Source organism: Phaseolus vulgaris, unplaced genomic scaffold, assembly GCF_000499845.2.
Source record: "Phaseolus vulgaris cultivar G19833 unplaced genomic scaffold, P. vulgaris v2.0 scaffold_13, whole genome shotgun sequence".
NCBI lineage: Eukaryota > Viridiplantae > Streptophyta > Magnoliopsida > Fabales > Fabaceae > Phaseolus > Phaseolus vulgaris.
Window position 1 is genome coordinate 165,751 of NW_027174082.1, and position 16,097 is coordinate 181,847.

General features: G+C 41.2%; 1 protein-coding gene and 1 long non-coding RNA gene across 2 annotated transcripts; both read left to right on the plus strand.

The window, feature by feature from the left end:
- The first annotated feature begins 9,257 nt into the window (after positions 1-9,257).
- LOC137816922 (uncharacterized mitochondrial protein AtMg00810-like) lies at positions 9,258-10,195 on the plus strand. The gene is made up of 2 exons (XM_068620096.1): positions 9,258-9,740; positions 10,190-10,195. The coding sequence occupies exons 1-2, from the start codon at positions 9,258-9,260 to the stop codon at positions 10,193-10,195; spliced, it is 489 nt and encodes a 162-aa protein (XP_068476197.1).
- A 3,347-nt stretch (positions 10,196-13,542) lies between these two features.
- On the plus strand, positions 13,543-15,247 carry LOC137816935 (uncharacterized). The gene is made up of 2 exons (XR_011081901.1): positions 13,543-13,959; positions 14,044-15,247. It is a non-coding gene; the product is annotated as an uncharacterized lncRNA (long non-coding RNA).
- The last annotated feature ends 850 nt before the right edge of the window (positions 15,248-16,097 follow it).

A 16,097-nucleotide genomic window follows, 5' to 3' on the forward strand; every position in this document is an offset into this window, starting at 1 on the left:
CACTTTGGGGATAACTTGTTCTGCATGTCATTCTGATGCGCCTTTCTCATTACCAGATCACCTTCCTGGAAACGCCTGGGCCTCACTTTAGAGTTGTGCCTCCGCTCCACTCTTCTCTTCACAGCTTCAGCACTGACTCTGGCCTCTTCCCGCACTTCGTCTAGCAGATCCAGATTCACCTTACGCTCTTCATTGGACTCTTCAGCAACGAAGTTCAAGAATCTGGGGGAGCTCTCTTGTATTTCCACAGGGATCATGGCGTCTGTCCCATAGACAAGGCTGAAGGGTGTCTCATGGGTGCTGGACTGTGGGGTGGTGTGATAAGACCATACAATTCTGGGGACCTCCTCTGCCCAACCTCCTTTGGCCTTGTCTAGTCTTCGCTTCAGCCCCCTGAGCAGCACTCGGTTTGCTGACTCCACCTGCCCATTTGTTTGTGGGTGCTCCACTGAAGCGAAAACCTGTTGTATCTTTAACTCTTCACACATCTTCCTCAGCTGATGACTTGTGAACTGGGTGCCATTGTCGGAAACCAGCCTCTTGGGTATTCCGAAGCGGCAGACAATGTTCTTCCAGACGAAGTGTTCGACTTTCTGTGCGGTGATGTGTGCAACTGGCTCTGCCTCCACCCACTTGGTGAAATATTCGATGGCCACAATGAGGAACTTCATCTGCCTTGTCGCCAGGGGAAAAGGTCCTAGGATGTCAATCCCCCATGTATGGAATGGCCACGGGCTATGGATGGACCTCAACTCCTCAGGGGGTGCCTTGTGCCAATCTGCATGCAGCTGACATTGTTTGCATCGCTGAGCAAACCTTATGCAATCTTCCTTCAGCTTTGGCCAGTAGTACCCCGCGCGGAGTACTCTACTTGCCAAAGCGCGACCACCTACATGGCTTCCGCACACCCCCTCGTGCAGCTCAGACATGATTCTGGTGCATTGCTCGCCGTGTACACAGATCTGCACAGGGTGAGAAAATCCAAATCTAAATAGGCTTCCATCTATAAGAGTAAACTTACTTGAACCCCTCTTTATTCTTTTTGCCTCTGCCAGATCGAGCGGGAGTACACCATCTTCTAAGTATAGCTGGTATGGCGTCATCCAGGTGTCGGGTTCCTTCTCCGCATGAACCTCCATCGACTCATCGGTCTTTGAGGGTCGCGATCTCACCCTCGGTGCTCTTAGCGTTTCTTGGGCCAACGACCGATGACCGATCGTTAGACGCTCCATTGACTTGCATACGTGAAGCACCTGGTTGTCTGATACGAACGCGCGCGGCACCTTCAGGGTCTCCTGAATGACGGTCCTCTGCTTCCCCCCCTTGCCTGAGCTGGCCAGCTTGACAAGCAGGTCTGCTCGGGCATTCTGCTCTCTTGGCACGTGCACTAACTCAAACTCGGCGAAGGACGTCTTCAGGAGCCGCACATACTCCAGGTAGGCTGCCATCTGAGGGTCCTTTGCTTGGAACTCCCCGGTAACCTGCCCGGTGACCAGTAACGAATCGCTCTTGGCCAGCAGATTTCTTGCTCCCATTTCTCTTGCTAACAACATTCCTGCGATCAGGGCCTCATACTCCGCCTGATTGTTGCTAGCTTTGAAGGCGAAGCGGAGGGACTGCTCGATCAGTACCCCATTTGGTCCTTCCAGGATGACTCCCGCGCCGCTTCCCTGCTGATTAGAGGAGCCATCCACCGATAACACCCATCGGAAATTTAGCCCTTCTGTAGGTGTCGCGATGGATGATAGCTCGACTACGAAGTCCGTGAACACCTGCCCCTTGATCGGTCCTCGGGGCTCGTACTGAATATCAAATTCTGACAATTCTACTGCCCATTTGACCATCCTGCCTGCTACATCAGGTTTCTTCAATACGTTCTGGATAGGCAGATCAGTCATCACGACCACTGTGAAGCTGTGGAAGTAATGCCTGAGTCTTCTGGCTGAAAACACCACCGCCAGAGCAGCCTTCTCGAGGGCCTGGTACCTTGTTTCAGGGCCTTGCAGCACCTTACTCACGAAGTAAACAGGCCTCTGGGCCTGGTCCTGCTCTTGCACCAGGACTGAGCTGACTGCCCTCTCCGTAACAGCAAAGTATAGACGAAGAGGGATGCCTACCTGGGGCTTTCGCAGGACTGGTGGGCTCGCCAGGTACTCCTTTAGCTTGACGAAAGCCTCCTCGCACTCCTGTGTCCAGAGAAATCTGCTGTTGCGTTTGAGACACTGGAAGTATGGGTGACCTTTCTCCCCACCAGCGGACATAAATCGGGACAGTGCTGCCAAGCGACCGGTGAGCTGCTGCACCTCCTTCACCGTCGTTGGGCTCCTCATTGCCACGATCGCCGCACACTTCTCCGGGTTAGCTTCGATCCCTCGCTCTGTCAAGAGGAAACCCAAGAACTTCCCAGCCTCCACACCGAATATGCATTTCTCAGGGTTGAGCTTCAGCCTATACTTGGCAATGGTGGTGAATAGCTCTTCCAGATCAGCTGCATGATGCTTCTTCTCTTGGGACGTAACCACCATGTCATCTACATAGGCGTGTACGTTCCTTCCCAGCATGGGCGAGAGCACCCTATCCATGAGCCGCTGGTAGGTAGCCCCCGCATTCTTCAACCCAAATGGCATGACCTTGTAGCAATAGCAAGACCGTTCCGTCATAAACGCGGTCTTGCACTCGTCCATTGGGTGCATCCTGATCTGGTTATACCCTGAGAAAGCGTCCAAGAAGCTGAGTAGCTTTCCCCCCGAGGCGCTATCAACTAGAGCATCTATACTGGGTAGGGGGTAAGAATCCTTGGGGCACGCCTTGTTGAGGTCAGTGAAGTCCACGCACATTCTCCACTTGCCGCTTGCCTTCTGCACCAGTACCACATTCGCTAGCCACTCGGGGTACTGGATTTCTCTGATATGCCCTGCGACAAGGAGCTTCTGCGCTTCGTCGTGGATCACCTTCCTCTTTTCCTCGTTGAATTTCCTTCTCCTCTGTCGCACCGGTCGAACCATGGGGTCCATCGATAGACGATGGCAGAGGAAATCGGGGTCGATTCCCGGCATGTCGGATGCTGACCATGCAAAGGCATTCATGTGCTTCTCAATCACACCCATGATCAGCCTTCGCTCTTCTTCAATGAGGGATCCCCCCAACTTGAATTTTCTTCCCCTGATGTCCACTTCGACCCATCCTTTAGCTGGGTGGGGCCTTCTCTCACTGGCAATGACCGCTCTCGCGATCCCTGACTCGCGAGGAGTGATCGTGCCTTCCTCTTTTTCTTCAACTTGGGCTACCTGGGAGCCCCCCACCGCAACGTTCTCCATCCTCTGAGCGCCTGGTGGTGGTTTTGTGGTGACATGGCACACACTTCTTTTTTGCTTCAAGCTGTTCTCATAACAGCGTCTTGCCTCAGCCTGATCCGACTTGATGGTTATCACGGTCCCCTCCATCGACGGCAGCTTCAACTTCATATGCCTCGTCGATGGTATTGCGCCCAGTCTATTGAGTGTGGGCCTACCCAACAAAACGTTGTACGCAGAAGGGGCATTCACCACTAGGTACTTTATCTTTTCAGTGCGGGCTGTTGTTCCGTCAGTGAACGTGGTCCTCAGCTCGATGTATCCCCGCACCTCTACCTGATCCCCTGCAAAACCGTAGAGACAACCAGTATACGGTCTTAACTGATCAGGGGACAACTGTAGCTTGTTGAATGTTGGCTAGAACATGACATCCGCCGAGCTTCCTTGATCTACGAGTACTCTATGCACCCGTCTTCCTGCTGTGATGAGAGAAATGACCACAGGGTCGTTGTCGTGCGGGACAACGTCCCGTAGGTCTGCTTTCCTGAAGATAATGTCCACCTCAGAGTAATGACTCTCATTCACTGCATCTACCGCCATCACCGATCGAGTGTATCTCCTTCTTTGTGAAGCTGTGCATCCTCCACCAGAGAAGCCTCCAGCGATCGTCTGCACTTCCCCATGCACAGGGACTTCATGCTGTTGCTCTCCAGTTTGGGATCCTGACGCGCGATCACCCTGCGGCTCACGCAGGTAATCTGCTAGAAAACCAGACTTCACCAACTCTGCCAGTTGGTGTCCCAGCGCCAAACAGGAATGAAGTGTATGGCCAAAGGCCTGATGAAACTCACACCATTCATTCTTCTTCCTTCCAAGTACCTTATCTGTCTTCTCTGGTACTCGTAGTCTTGCCGCTACGGCAGGAAGGGCGATGAGATCCGCCAATCCCACCATGAAGTTGTATCTCGGGGGTGCGTTATTCTCCCTTGCACGCCCCTTGCTCTGGTCTTTGCCTGGTGCATAGGGACGAGGTTTTTCCCGCACCTTCTTCCCCTCCTTGGCCTCATGCACCCTGGCTTGCTGTGGCTTTCCTTGCCCTCCACGCGGCCTGGGTGGTGCAGCACTTCCCCTCTTCTCAGAAACCTCTGTTTCTGCCACTATGTGCGCCACCGCACGTCGTCAAATCTCTGCAAAGGTGCTGGGATGGCTCCTGATGAGAGACTCGCTGAAAGGGCCAGGCAGCACACCCTTCTTAAACGCGTGCACCAGCATATTTTCATCTTTGCTGGGCAGTCTAACCACTTGTGCCCCAAAGCGGTTGAGGTAGTCCTTCAGCGACTCACCTTGGTACTGGCGCACATCGAACAGATCGTAGGACACCACTGCAGGTGCCTTGTTGACGATGTATTGTTCAGTGAAGAGCTTCGAGAACTGAGAGAAAGACGTGATATGCCCTTCTGGTAAACTAACGAACCACTCCATGGCGATTCCGCTCAATGTGCTCATGAACATCTTGCAGTACACAGCGTCTGAGCCCCCAGACAACATCATCTGGGTATGGAATGCCGTCAGATGCGCCTCCGGGTCCTCTACCCCCTTGAACGACGCTTTTACCCCCACCAGGTTGGGAGGCACCATGGTTCCCATGATCTCAGGGGAGAATGGCATGGGAAATGCCCTTGGAGGTGAGGGCTGCCTAGACACCCTTTCGTCAACAACGTGCTCCCTCTGCGCCTGCAGCGTCCTTCTCAACTCTTCGTTGACACGATTCAGCTCATCGTTCCTGCTTTGCGACGCAGCCAACTCCGTCTGCATCCTTTCTTGTTCAACTTTCGACGCTGCAGCGTTATCCTGCAGCGTGCGCACCATTTCCAGGACCTGCGCCATTGTCACAGCTCCTTCGTCAGCGGATGGCGCAGGTGATGGTTGTCTGTTTCTAGGCATCCTTCTCTATCAAAGAAACTGATTAAACTCTGGTAAGCTTTAAAACTGTGGTATATATGGGACAACGATTCACTCGGGCCCCACGGTGGGCGCCAAATGATCCTGCCGGCAACTCGAACGTGGACGAATCGCTTCGTAGCACTCTCTGCCCTGTCTACGCGACTGCGTCTTCTGCAGAATCACCCTCCGAACTTTCTCTCAGATATCTTCAAATGTGACCTGCAAAACACACAGACGGCGCCTCTAGCGGCCGTTTGCACTCCGACGATCAAGTTAGTCCAACAGAACCACCAGAAACTGGAAACTAGTAAATGTGTGTGTGAAAAACTTGCACTCTGTTTTTTCCTCTCCTTCACTCTCCCCCTGATTCTCTCTTTTATCTCTCTTTTTCTGCTTCTGGGCATAACAGAATTCTGTTATGCTTTCCTGGCATGTGTCAGAACCCTGTCATGCTTTTCAGAGAAAGCGTACCTTCAGTATCAGCAGTGGGGAGCGTGAGAGTCTGCGCGTCTCTGCGCTTGGCTGCGCCTGTCTGTACCTTTAATGGTACGGAGTGCTCTTTTGTCTGGACCGCACCCCTCTTAGATGACGACACGTGGAGGCCTGCAACTCACATCTAACCACACACGTGTCACTTACTGGAAGGGCTCTAGCGCTTCTCTTTGTGGGCCTAAGTTACGCCCTCGCGGAGTAACGTGGGATGTTTCTCTTATCTGGGCAGATCGCATACTCTTGGGAGAACGTCGGGTGTGGCTGGTCTAGGCACACTCACCAAACGTTGCTCTCTGCGTATACGGCTTACCCTTCACGATGCCATGCACGTAATGGGTTGAGGGAATCACCAACCACTGGCTGGTTTACTAGTTCCCTCAGGCCACTCTCGTGCATGATTCCCTGAGGTGTGCACATGCGAGATCCATGCGTAACGCTCTCGCTGGGAACCTCATTCCCAGTTTAACTGCGTGTAACACGAGACCCCGATGACAATACCCCGATGACTGATCAGTGTTTATCTGTTTCTCGCGTTCTGCCTTCAGGCGTTAGTCTGAGAACTGATCTGTTGGTGGCCACTTGGCTACTGACCACCGATCACCATCCCGGATGATCTGTTGGTGGTCACTTGGTTACTGACCACCGATCACCTCTCGTGGCGATCGTCCCTCTGACCTCTCAGCCACCTGGTCCACGTGTCACCCTGCGAGTGGTCCACGTGGTTCTCTGATGCTGACGTCATCGACTACCGATGACCGATCGGATCAGGAGGTTATAAAAACAATTCTACAACCTATGGCAGAGGTGCTGGATACAGAAGAGGAAGCAATGGAAGAGAATATACTTCCAAAATTTGTAGTCATTGTGGAAAGACAGGGCATACCATTGATACATGCTATAAAAAGCATGACTTTCCACCTCATTTCAAGTTTAAAAATCAGAATCATGATCAGAGTCATACTAATGCAATTTTTAGAATACAAATTTCAATAATAATGAGCAGAATCATGAAGGTTCAAAGTCAGAAGTGGAGTCTCAACAAATTGGTTTTACTCCTAAGCAGTATCAAACATTGTTAGCTCTTTTACAACAGACCAAATCCAATGGCAATGCTTCTAATCAATTTTTTGTTATTCCCTTCAATCCTTCCAATCAAACAGGTAATACTTTTATTTCTTCTTTTAGTTCTTGGATTATTGATAGTGGTGCTACTGATCACATTTGTTCATCCTTAACTTATTTCATTTCATATCATCAAATTGATCCTATTTATGTCAAATTACCAAATGGAAATCAAGTCATTGCCAATTATTCTGGAAGTGTTTTTCTCAATCAAAATCATATCATAGACAATGTTTTGTACATGCCTTGCTTCACTTTTAATCTTCTTTCTGTAGCAAAATTAATTGATAAACTATCTTGTGTTCTTACCTTTGACTCTAATGGTTGTCACATTCAGGACAAGATATCTATGAAGATGATTGGAATCGCTAAGACGCAAGATAGACTTTATATACTCAGGATTCCATCTTACCATAAACTTCAAATTAAACCCCTTGAATGTACACACACCATCAATACTGTTAATGTCAGTGTTAGTGATCTAGAAACCCTTTGGCATTTTCGATTAGGTCATGTTTCAAATAAATGTATTGATGTTATCAAGAATAAATTTCCTTTTGTTAAATATAACAAATCTTTTGTTTGTGATGTTTGTCATTTTGCAAAGCAAAAAAGACTTTCTTTTCCTATTAGTACATCTAAATCAAAAAAATGTTTTGATTTGATTCATGTAGATATTTGGGGACCATACTCAATACCATCAATTCATGGTCATAAATATTTATTGACCATAGTTGATGACTATTCGAGGTACACATGGATTTTTCTTTTGAAACAAAAATCTGAAGTTGTTAAGGTTTTGGAAAATTTTGTTATTTTTGTTCAAACACAGTTTGAGACAACAATAAAAATAATAAGAAGTGATAATGGAACTGAATTTTTCATGACTATTTTTTTTGTCAGTAAAGGAATAATACATCAAACATTATGTGTCAATACTCCACAACAAAATAGTTTAGTTGAAAGGAAACATAGTCATTTATTAGATGTAGCAAAAGCTCTTATGATACAATCTCATTTACCCAAAATTTATTGGTAATATTTTGTGATACATGTTGCGCATATTATAAACATGCTTCTCACACCTGTTTTAAACTATTCTTCTCCTCATGAAATGCTTTTCAAAACTAGTGCAAAAGTTAATGAATTAAAGGTGTTTGGTTCTTTATGTTATGCTAGCACTTTGTCAACAAATAGAAGAAAATTTGATCCAAGAGCATCAAAATGTGTTTTTATTGGTTTTCAACAGGGGACAAAATGATATATTTTGTTGAATATTCAATCAAGAGAAATTTTTGTGTCTAGGGATGTTGTCTTTTATGAACATATTTTTCCATACCAAAGGGTTCAAGATACTAGCAATGAAACTAATAGTACCGACATTAATGATCAAATTTTGTTTGCTGGAGATCAATCTGTCTTAAGTCAACCATCACAAGCCATTCTTGCACCTTGTGATAATGTTGAAAATAGCAGTGATAATAATTGTGAGTCACAAATTGAGGTTTCAGAAGAAGATTGTTCCCATATAGACCAAAACCTAAATGAAAATCATGATATAGAACAAAGTTCTGAATCAGATCCATCTGTCTGAATGAGCACAAGAATAAAAAAACCACTTGAGTATTTAAAGGATTATCATTGTAATCTTAATGTTTCTAGTACATCTTCAAGAGTTAAATATCCTTTGAATTTTGTTTTGTCTTATAGCAATTTATCACCTTCTTACAAATCTTTTGTCATGTCTCTTTCTTCACATGTTGAGCCAAACACTTATTCTGAAGTTGTGAAACATGATTGTTGGAGAAAAGCTATACAATGTGAGATATCTGCTTTAGAGTCAAATCAAACTTGGGAGACTGCTCTTCTGCCTCAGAACAAAGCTGCCATAGGTTGCAAATGGGTATTCAAAATAAAATATAAGGCTGATGGGACAATTGAAAGGTATAAAGCAAGGTTAGTGACAAAGGGATATACACAAACAGAAGGCATTGAATACCTCGATACTTTCTCTCCAGTAGCAAAGATGACCACCATAAGGTTGCTTCTTTCTTTAGCTTCTATTTATAATTGGGAATTGAAACAATTAGACATAAACAATGCCTTTTTACATGGAGATTTGAAAGAAGATGTATACATGGTTGCTCCTCCTGGATTGACTTCTATTCTACCAGGAAAAGTTTGTAAACTAAAAAAGGCTTTATATGGCCTTAAGCAAGTCAACAGAGAATGGTTTGCCAAACTGTCATCATTTTTGCTTTCTATGGGATATACTCAATTTATGAACGATCATTTCTTGTTCATGAATTCTTCTGAAGTATCTTGAATCAAACATTCAAGATTAAAGATCTTGGGAGTTTAATATACTTTCTTGGTCTAGAAGTAGCAAGAAGTAAGACAGGAATAATGGTAAATCAAAGGAAATATGCATTGGAATTATTAACCGATGCAGGTCTTTTAGCCTACAAACCTGCTCCCACTCCTATTGATAATCATGAGAAATTCTCTTCTACTAGAAGTGTTCCTTTCACAAATATTCAAGCCTACAGAAGATTGATTGGAAGACTTATGTATCTCACTAATACCCGACCTGACATAACATTTTCTGTGCAACAACTTTCTCAGTTTCTTGCTAAGCCTACAATTGCTCACTATAATGCAGCGATTATAATTCTCAGATATTTCAAAGGGGCTCCAAGTCTTGGTCTATTTTTCTCTTCCACTACTTTTGTTCCTCTCAAAGCCTTTTGTGATAGTGATTGGGACACCTGCAGTGATTCAAGACAATCAGTGACTGGTTTTAGTGCGTATCTTGGGAATTCTCTCATATCTTGGAAGTCAAAGAAGCAAGGAACAATATCAAAGAGTTCTTGTGAAGCTGAATATAGGGCAATGACCACTATTACATGTGAAATTCAATGGCTAACTTATCTTCTTCAAGATTTCAAAGTTCCTTTTGAGCAACCATCTCTTTTATACTGTGATTGCAGCAAATCCAGTATTTCACGAGCGTACAAAACATATAGAAATAGATTGTCACGTGGTCAGGGAAAAATTAAAGAAGGGTCTCATCCATTTGCTTCCCATTTCCACCACAGAGCAATTGGATGATATTTATACCAAAGTTTTAAGTCCTCAATCTTTTAAGAATATTTGTTCCAAGCTGGGTCTCATCAATATTTGCTCCCCAACTTGTGGCGGGTATTAAAGGATACGAATACTAGAGTTATAGAAGGATCCTAATATTAATTGGGAGTCTTTTCTAATTATCAGTTGTTTCTCTGTATAGAGGAGAATAATTGGGTGTCTTTTCTAATTATCAATTTTTCTCTTTATAGAGGTGAATAACCTTTATTTTGTCTTTGTGTGTTATGATTCTAGTATTTAATTATTGATTCTTTCCTTCTTTAGTTAAACCTAGAATGAGTGTACTACTTGTATATATTTAGACCATTTGTTTTGATTTCAATAATAAGAAAGAAGAGATATTCATTCTCATATCCTTTGTCTTCAGTTTACGCTTTTGTTCATCTCTGTTCCCTTCTGTAATCTGGTCATGTTAAGAAGTGAGTTTTAAGCCTAACTCAACCCCATAAAACTGGTTCATGGGGGTGAGGTTTGCACTCAATATACAATGATTTGTCTTCATCTCTAATCGATGTGGGATCTCCAACATATTTAGTTTTAATTTTAATATAAAATTTGAAGTAAACCAAATTAAATTAATGTTTTACATTTCAGTTTTTAGATCAATTTATGTGGCTTTTATTATTATTGTAAATTTTTTTTGAAAAAAAATTAATTTTATATAAAAACTATTAAATAAAGAGATATCTTATGATTTTTTATATGTTTGTTATTTTATTCATAATTTCAATTTTCTCTTATATTTATTAATAAATTGTATAATAGTTAAAAACTATAATACAAATCTGATATCATGTTTTGATAGTATAAATAATTTTCAAAGTAAAAATGTAATCAAACTTTAAAACAACCTTCAAAAGATTAGTTCATGTATGCTAGTTAGTTTTAATTAACTCCAAACATATAACATTGAATTTAAGTATTCTATTAATATTGAATTTAAGTATGAGATGTAGCTTATCTAAAGTCAATAATATGGCTTATTAATTATTAACAAGATATATTTAATAAAATTATCCAAAATCTTAGCCAAGAATAAAGAGATTTAGTTAAGATTTTAATGATTAAATAATATTAGTTAAGATTTAGAAGATAAAAGATAAGTAACTAGTATTATATCAATTTGTGGTACTTAAAATCACTTTAAGAGAATTTTAAAGATTAAATGATATTAGTTAATATTTAGAAGATAATTGATGATTAATCAAGACTTATAAATACATCAATCATGATAAACAAGAGAGGACTCAACTTGTATGTTCTGATTTGAGGCCATTTAAACTTTGAACCGGAACATTGGCGCCCACTGTGGGATAAGGTAAAACTTTTCCCGCCTCCACAATACAACATTGTCATGATTCATGTACCTTTGAGTCATGAATAACCAAATCCTCAATCAACAAAACATCAACCTGTGAAAGGGTTAGAAAATTCTATAAACCCTAAACCCTCTTCTAAATCATCTTCCAATGATTCCGCTTCAAAAGGTCTCAATGTTTCAAAGACCACCACCACTACAAATAGTAAAAAGAAAGAGAAAGAGAAAGAGAAGAAATAAAGAGAAAGGACATTTGTAATTCAGCAAACTCCGCTTGAAAGATCCACTTTTATTTTGGAACAACAAGAAGGTAAGGCCAAGGAAGAGGGCAAGAATGAAAGTGTTTTACTTTTTGCCATACTCAGTTTTGACATCATCATTTTTGTTGAAGACCGCATCTTGCAACATACATACATTCAGAGAGAAAATCTACAATAAAAAATATACAACCCAACATGATTACCACGATCAAAAGAAATCTATTACTACTAAAAGAAAATCTATTACTACTAAAAGAAAATCTACAATAAAAAATCTACAACTCAGCATGATTGGGTGAACTCTAACACAAGTGAGAGAAAATCTACAACAACACGATCGAACAAAATCTAGTACTACTCACAAAAATTCTACAATAGAAAATCTACAACTTAGCCTGACTGGGTGAAATATACTACGACTGAGAGAAAATCTATTACTACTAAAAGAAAATCTACAACTCAACATGATTGGGTGAACTCTACCATAAGTGAGAGAAAATCTACAACAACACGACCAAACAAAATCTACTACTACTCACAAAAATTCTACAATAGAAACTCTACAACTTAGCATGACTGGGTGAAATATACTACGACTGAGAGAAAATCTACAACAGAAAATCTATAACCTAACACAAGCTACACAATTGGGGAAATTTGCTACAACTAAGAGAAAATCTACAACAACATGACTGGGCAAAATCTACTACGACTGAGAGAAAATCTACAATAATAAGACCAAGCGAAATCTACTATGACTGAGAAAAAAATCTACAATCCAACATGATGTCAAAATCTACATTGACTGAATGGGTCTAACTCAACTAGATTATAGCCTTAGAAATAAACTAAGGTTGACCATCGACTGAATGGGTCTAGCTCAGCTAAAGTCCATCCTTAGAACAAACTAAAGTTTACCATCAACTAAACGGGTCTAACTCGGCTAGATTCCAACCTTAGAAAGAAACTAAGGTTGACCATTGACTAAATGGGTCTAGTTAGGCTAGATTCGAGCCTTAAAAATAAACTAAGCTTGACCATCAATTGAATGGGTGTAGCTCAGCTAGATTCCATCCATAGAAATAAACTAAGGTTGACCATTGACTGAACGAGCCTAACTCAACTAGATTTCAACCTTAGAAGAAACTAAGGTTGACCATCGATTGAACACATCTAGTTTGGCCAGATTCTAGCCTTAAAATAAACTAATGATGACAATCGTCCAACCTCGAAACTTTCGGCCAAGAATATAGACGAATATCGAGCTTTAATGAAGAGTTTGTAGAGTCTTTTTCTTCTTCTTTGCCTTGTAAAAACCGTATAGAGTAGTTAGGAAGTTTTGGGCCTTTATTTTGGGCCAATGTAGAGAAGGATGGAACTAGAAAAGAAAGTAAAGTGTAAAATAATAAAAGAGGGGTGTAAATAGAAATGTAGGCAAGAAAGACATGAGGCTGCACATGTCTTCTCTTCAATGGAGAGGATTTGCACCAATAAGGTGGTGACACTTGTCACTCTCTCATTTGAAAGGTTTTGAGAGACTTTCTCCTATAAATATGAGTCTCTTGTACATGTATTTTCAACTTGGAATTAGTAATGAAATACTGCCTAATTTTGGCCATTCTACTTGTTCTTAAGTTTTCTCTAGGTTAGGCTTCTCCAAGACTTAGCCTAGACTATTTCCTAGTGAGTTGGCCTTACCTCTCTTGAGTTTCTTTAATGTTTTCGCTCCTCAGATCTCCTTCATCATCCATTCAAAGAAGAATTTACAAAGATCACTACTAGAAGAAGAACATTTTTCCATCATTTGGTATTCAAAGTTATGGTTGTAAGATCTTCTTCTATTTTTTTCATAATTTCGCGTTGTTTTCATATTTTTTTTTCATGTCTTGTACACCTTGAATGTTTCTACATATTGATTTTGTGTTTTTTTGTCTTTTTTTTTCGGTTCAAATTAGTTGTTCTTACTTGAACATTCATGTATGTGCTCATGTTCATGTGTTCATATTATTGAGTCATTTTAATTTTAAAATCATAAATATTTTGTCTAGGGTCATGTTTAGTCAAAAAATTGTCATAAATTCCATTAGTTAAATTTTTGAATTTTTTTCAAATTTCTTCATAGATTAGAGCTCAAGTGCTTTTTCGATTTTTATTTTTGAGTTCATAAATTGTTATTCGAGCATTGGCAATTTTCTTTATAGTTATGTTTCCATTATCATCTTCTCCAAATTTCATTTTCGAAAATTCTCGAAAAAAATTTCTGAAAAATTCTCTGTGGTGCAAAAAGCGATTCCAGTGGTGTGCATATTAATCTCAACCTGTTTGGAGATATCATTGGATATTTGGTGTGGACAATGAATCCAGTGGTACGAATAGCAGATATGTAGGTTTTTCAGATTTTTCCTGGAAATTTTCTCTGCGATTTGCGTTGCTGTTCTTCATCTTCTGTTCCATTTTTCTTCTTCAGTTTCATCTTGAATCGGTGTGCGAAGATTGATCGAAGAATAATAATGGTGCCAATCGGAGGTTAGAGATTTCCGACGACCTAAATCGGAAGCGCACGGAGGAATTGCGAACGGAGGAATCGCAAACGGCAGTGACGTTTCCCAGCGAAACTATTGAACGGAGAAGACGATCGGAGAATTAAAGCAGTAAAAAATGAATTGATTCATGTAAGTTCCTTCTTCCGTTCTCGTTTTTCCTTCACTGTTCTTCGTCTTGGAGAAGTTTAAATGGAGAAACGGTGAGGTGTTGAAGAAAATTGAAACTGGAAAATCGAATTTGGTGAATTCGGTGAATCAATCTCCTCACAGCCTGGGCCTTCTTTCAGTGAGTGAATCGCTTGGAGAAATTTGGTTCGATTGTGTCTTAGTGCAGCCAAGGTGTTTGATAAATTGTTTTGGGGCAGTTCATTTGGAATCAAGCTTCTTTGTGTTTCTGGTTTTGCTCTTGTAGTTTCTAATTGAAATTGTGCCTCTGAATTTCATTTGCAATGCAGAGGAGGTGTTGTTGCTTGATTAATATTGCTGCTGGTGTAGTCCAGAAAATTGGTAGTGCAGAATATTTTGGAACCAATTGGCACCGATTTGTCTAATTCTAGAGCAGATTTTTGGTACAGAAATTTCTGGTGCAAAGCACTGATTGAAATGAGTTGGCTGTTTACAGTTGCTTATTTTTGCTGTTTGTTTGAAGCATAGTTTGTTGGTGCAGTCTTGATTTGTCTGCTTTGGGGTGCAGTGAATATTTTTGTTGCCATTTAGTTGCTGTATTATTTGGTGCAGAATTTTATGATTTCTGTGTTACAATTACATTGGCTTAGTTTTGTTGGTGTCAAATTAGTTGCAGCTGAAAAATTGAGACAAATAGTGGGTGTTGTACGAGAACTTGCATTGTGAGATTTGGACGTTCATGAAGAATTGATTGGGAGCTTCCCGCAAACTAAAATTACACAGTGGAATTCATAGAAGTTTATTTCTGAAGTAGCTCGGTGATTGGCGTGAAATTTGGTGAGAAATTGGAGTGCAGGCAGCGTGATTTTTGCTTCTAATTTCAAAAGCAATTTTGTGGGATTTGACAATTGGAGACTTCTTGTGGGGACCAGCGGTTACTTTGTTGAATTGATATAATTCATTACATGTACAGTAATAAAGAAACTTCAATTTTGGTGAGAATCTTGCAATGGATGAAACTTGGTGTGGGGTTTGTGAGAGGAGAATTGTGGGGCTGCCAATGGTTTGGAGAATTGATTTGGAAATGGTATTCCAATTTCCAAGTGTATTTGGTGCAGAATGATGAAAACGTGAACTTCTTTTTGTGGGGTCCGTATAAGAATTGAATTGGAAAGTGAAAAAAAAAAAAATCTGCACTGCACGTGAATAGCAGAATTGAAAAGGAAAGAAGCTTTTACAATTATTAGTGGGACCCACACCTTTGATATCTCTTTGATTCAAATTGCTGGAGCTGCCACGGGTATATATATGTATATATATATATATATATATATATATGTGTGTGTGTGTGTGTGTGTGAGATTAACAAGAGAAAGAATTTTGCAATTAAACAAGGTACCCACGGTTTGATTTTTTTAAGTGTGCACTGTGAGAAACTTTATTACACCATGGACCAGCTGAAGCAGGCTGCTGCACAAGATATGAATTGGTTTGCGGCAGAGAAGTCATATTGGCCATCATACTTTTGTGCCTTATGCACCATTGAAAAAAAATAATTTTGATATTCTTTATTTATTTTTTAATCCAATTCTAGTATCAATCTTTAGGTTTCCTTTGTGATGTGAGTTGATTTTTAGATGTTTTCATTTATGGTGACACTTTTACTTAATGTTGAAATTTTAACAATTAGAGGTGAGGATCTAAGGAAGATTTTCACTGGACACGAAATTAATCAAGTGGTTGTAAGTGTGGAGGTTCACTTCACAGCGGCAAAGTTGAAAAATAAGATATGGTGAGAATGAAATGCAATTGCGGAATTGAAATGGGGCAAGGTTAACATCAATGATGGACT

Coding starts and splice junctions, on each gene's coding strand:
- LOC137816922 (XM_068620096.1), top strand. CDS start 9,258: ATGGTAAATCAAAGGAAATATGCATTGGAATTATTAACCGATGCAGGT.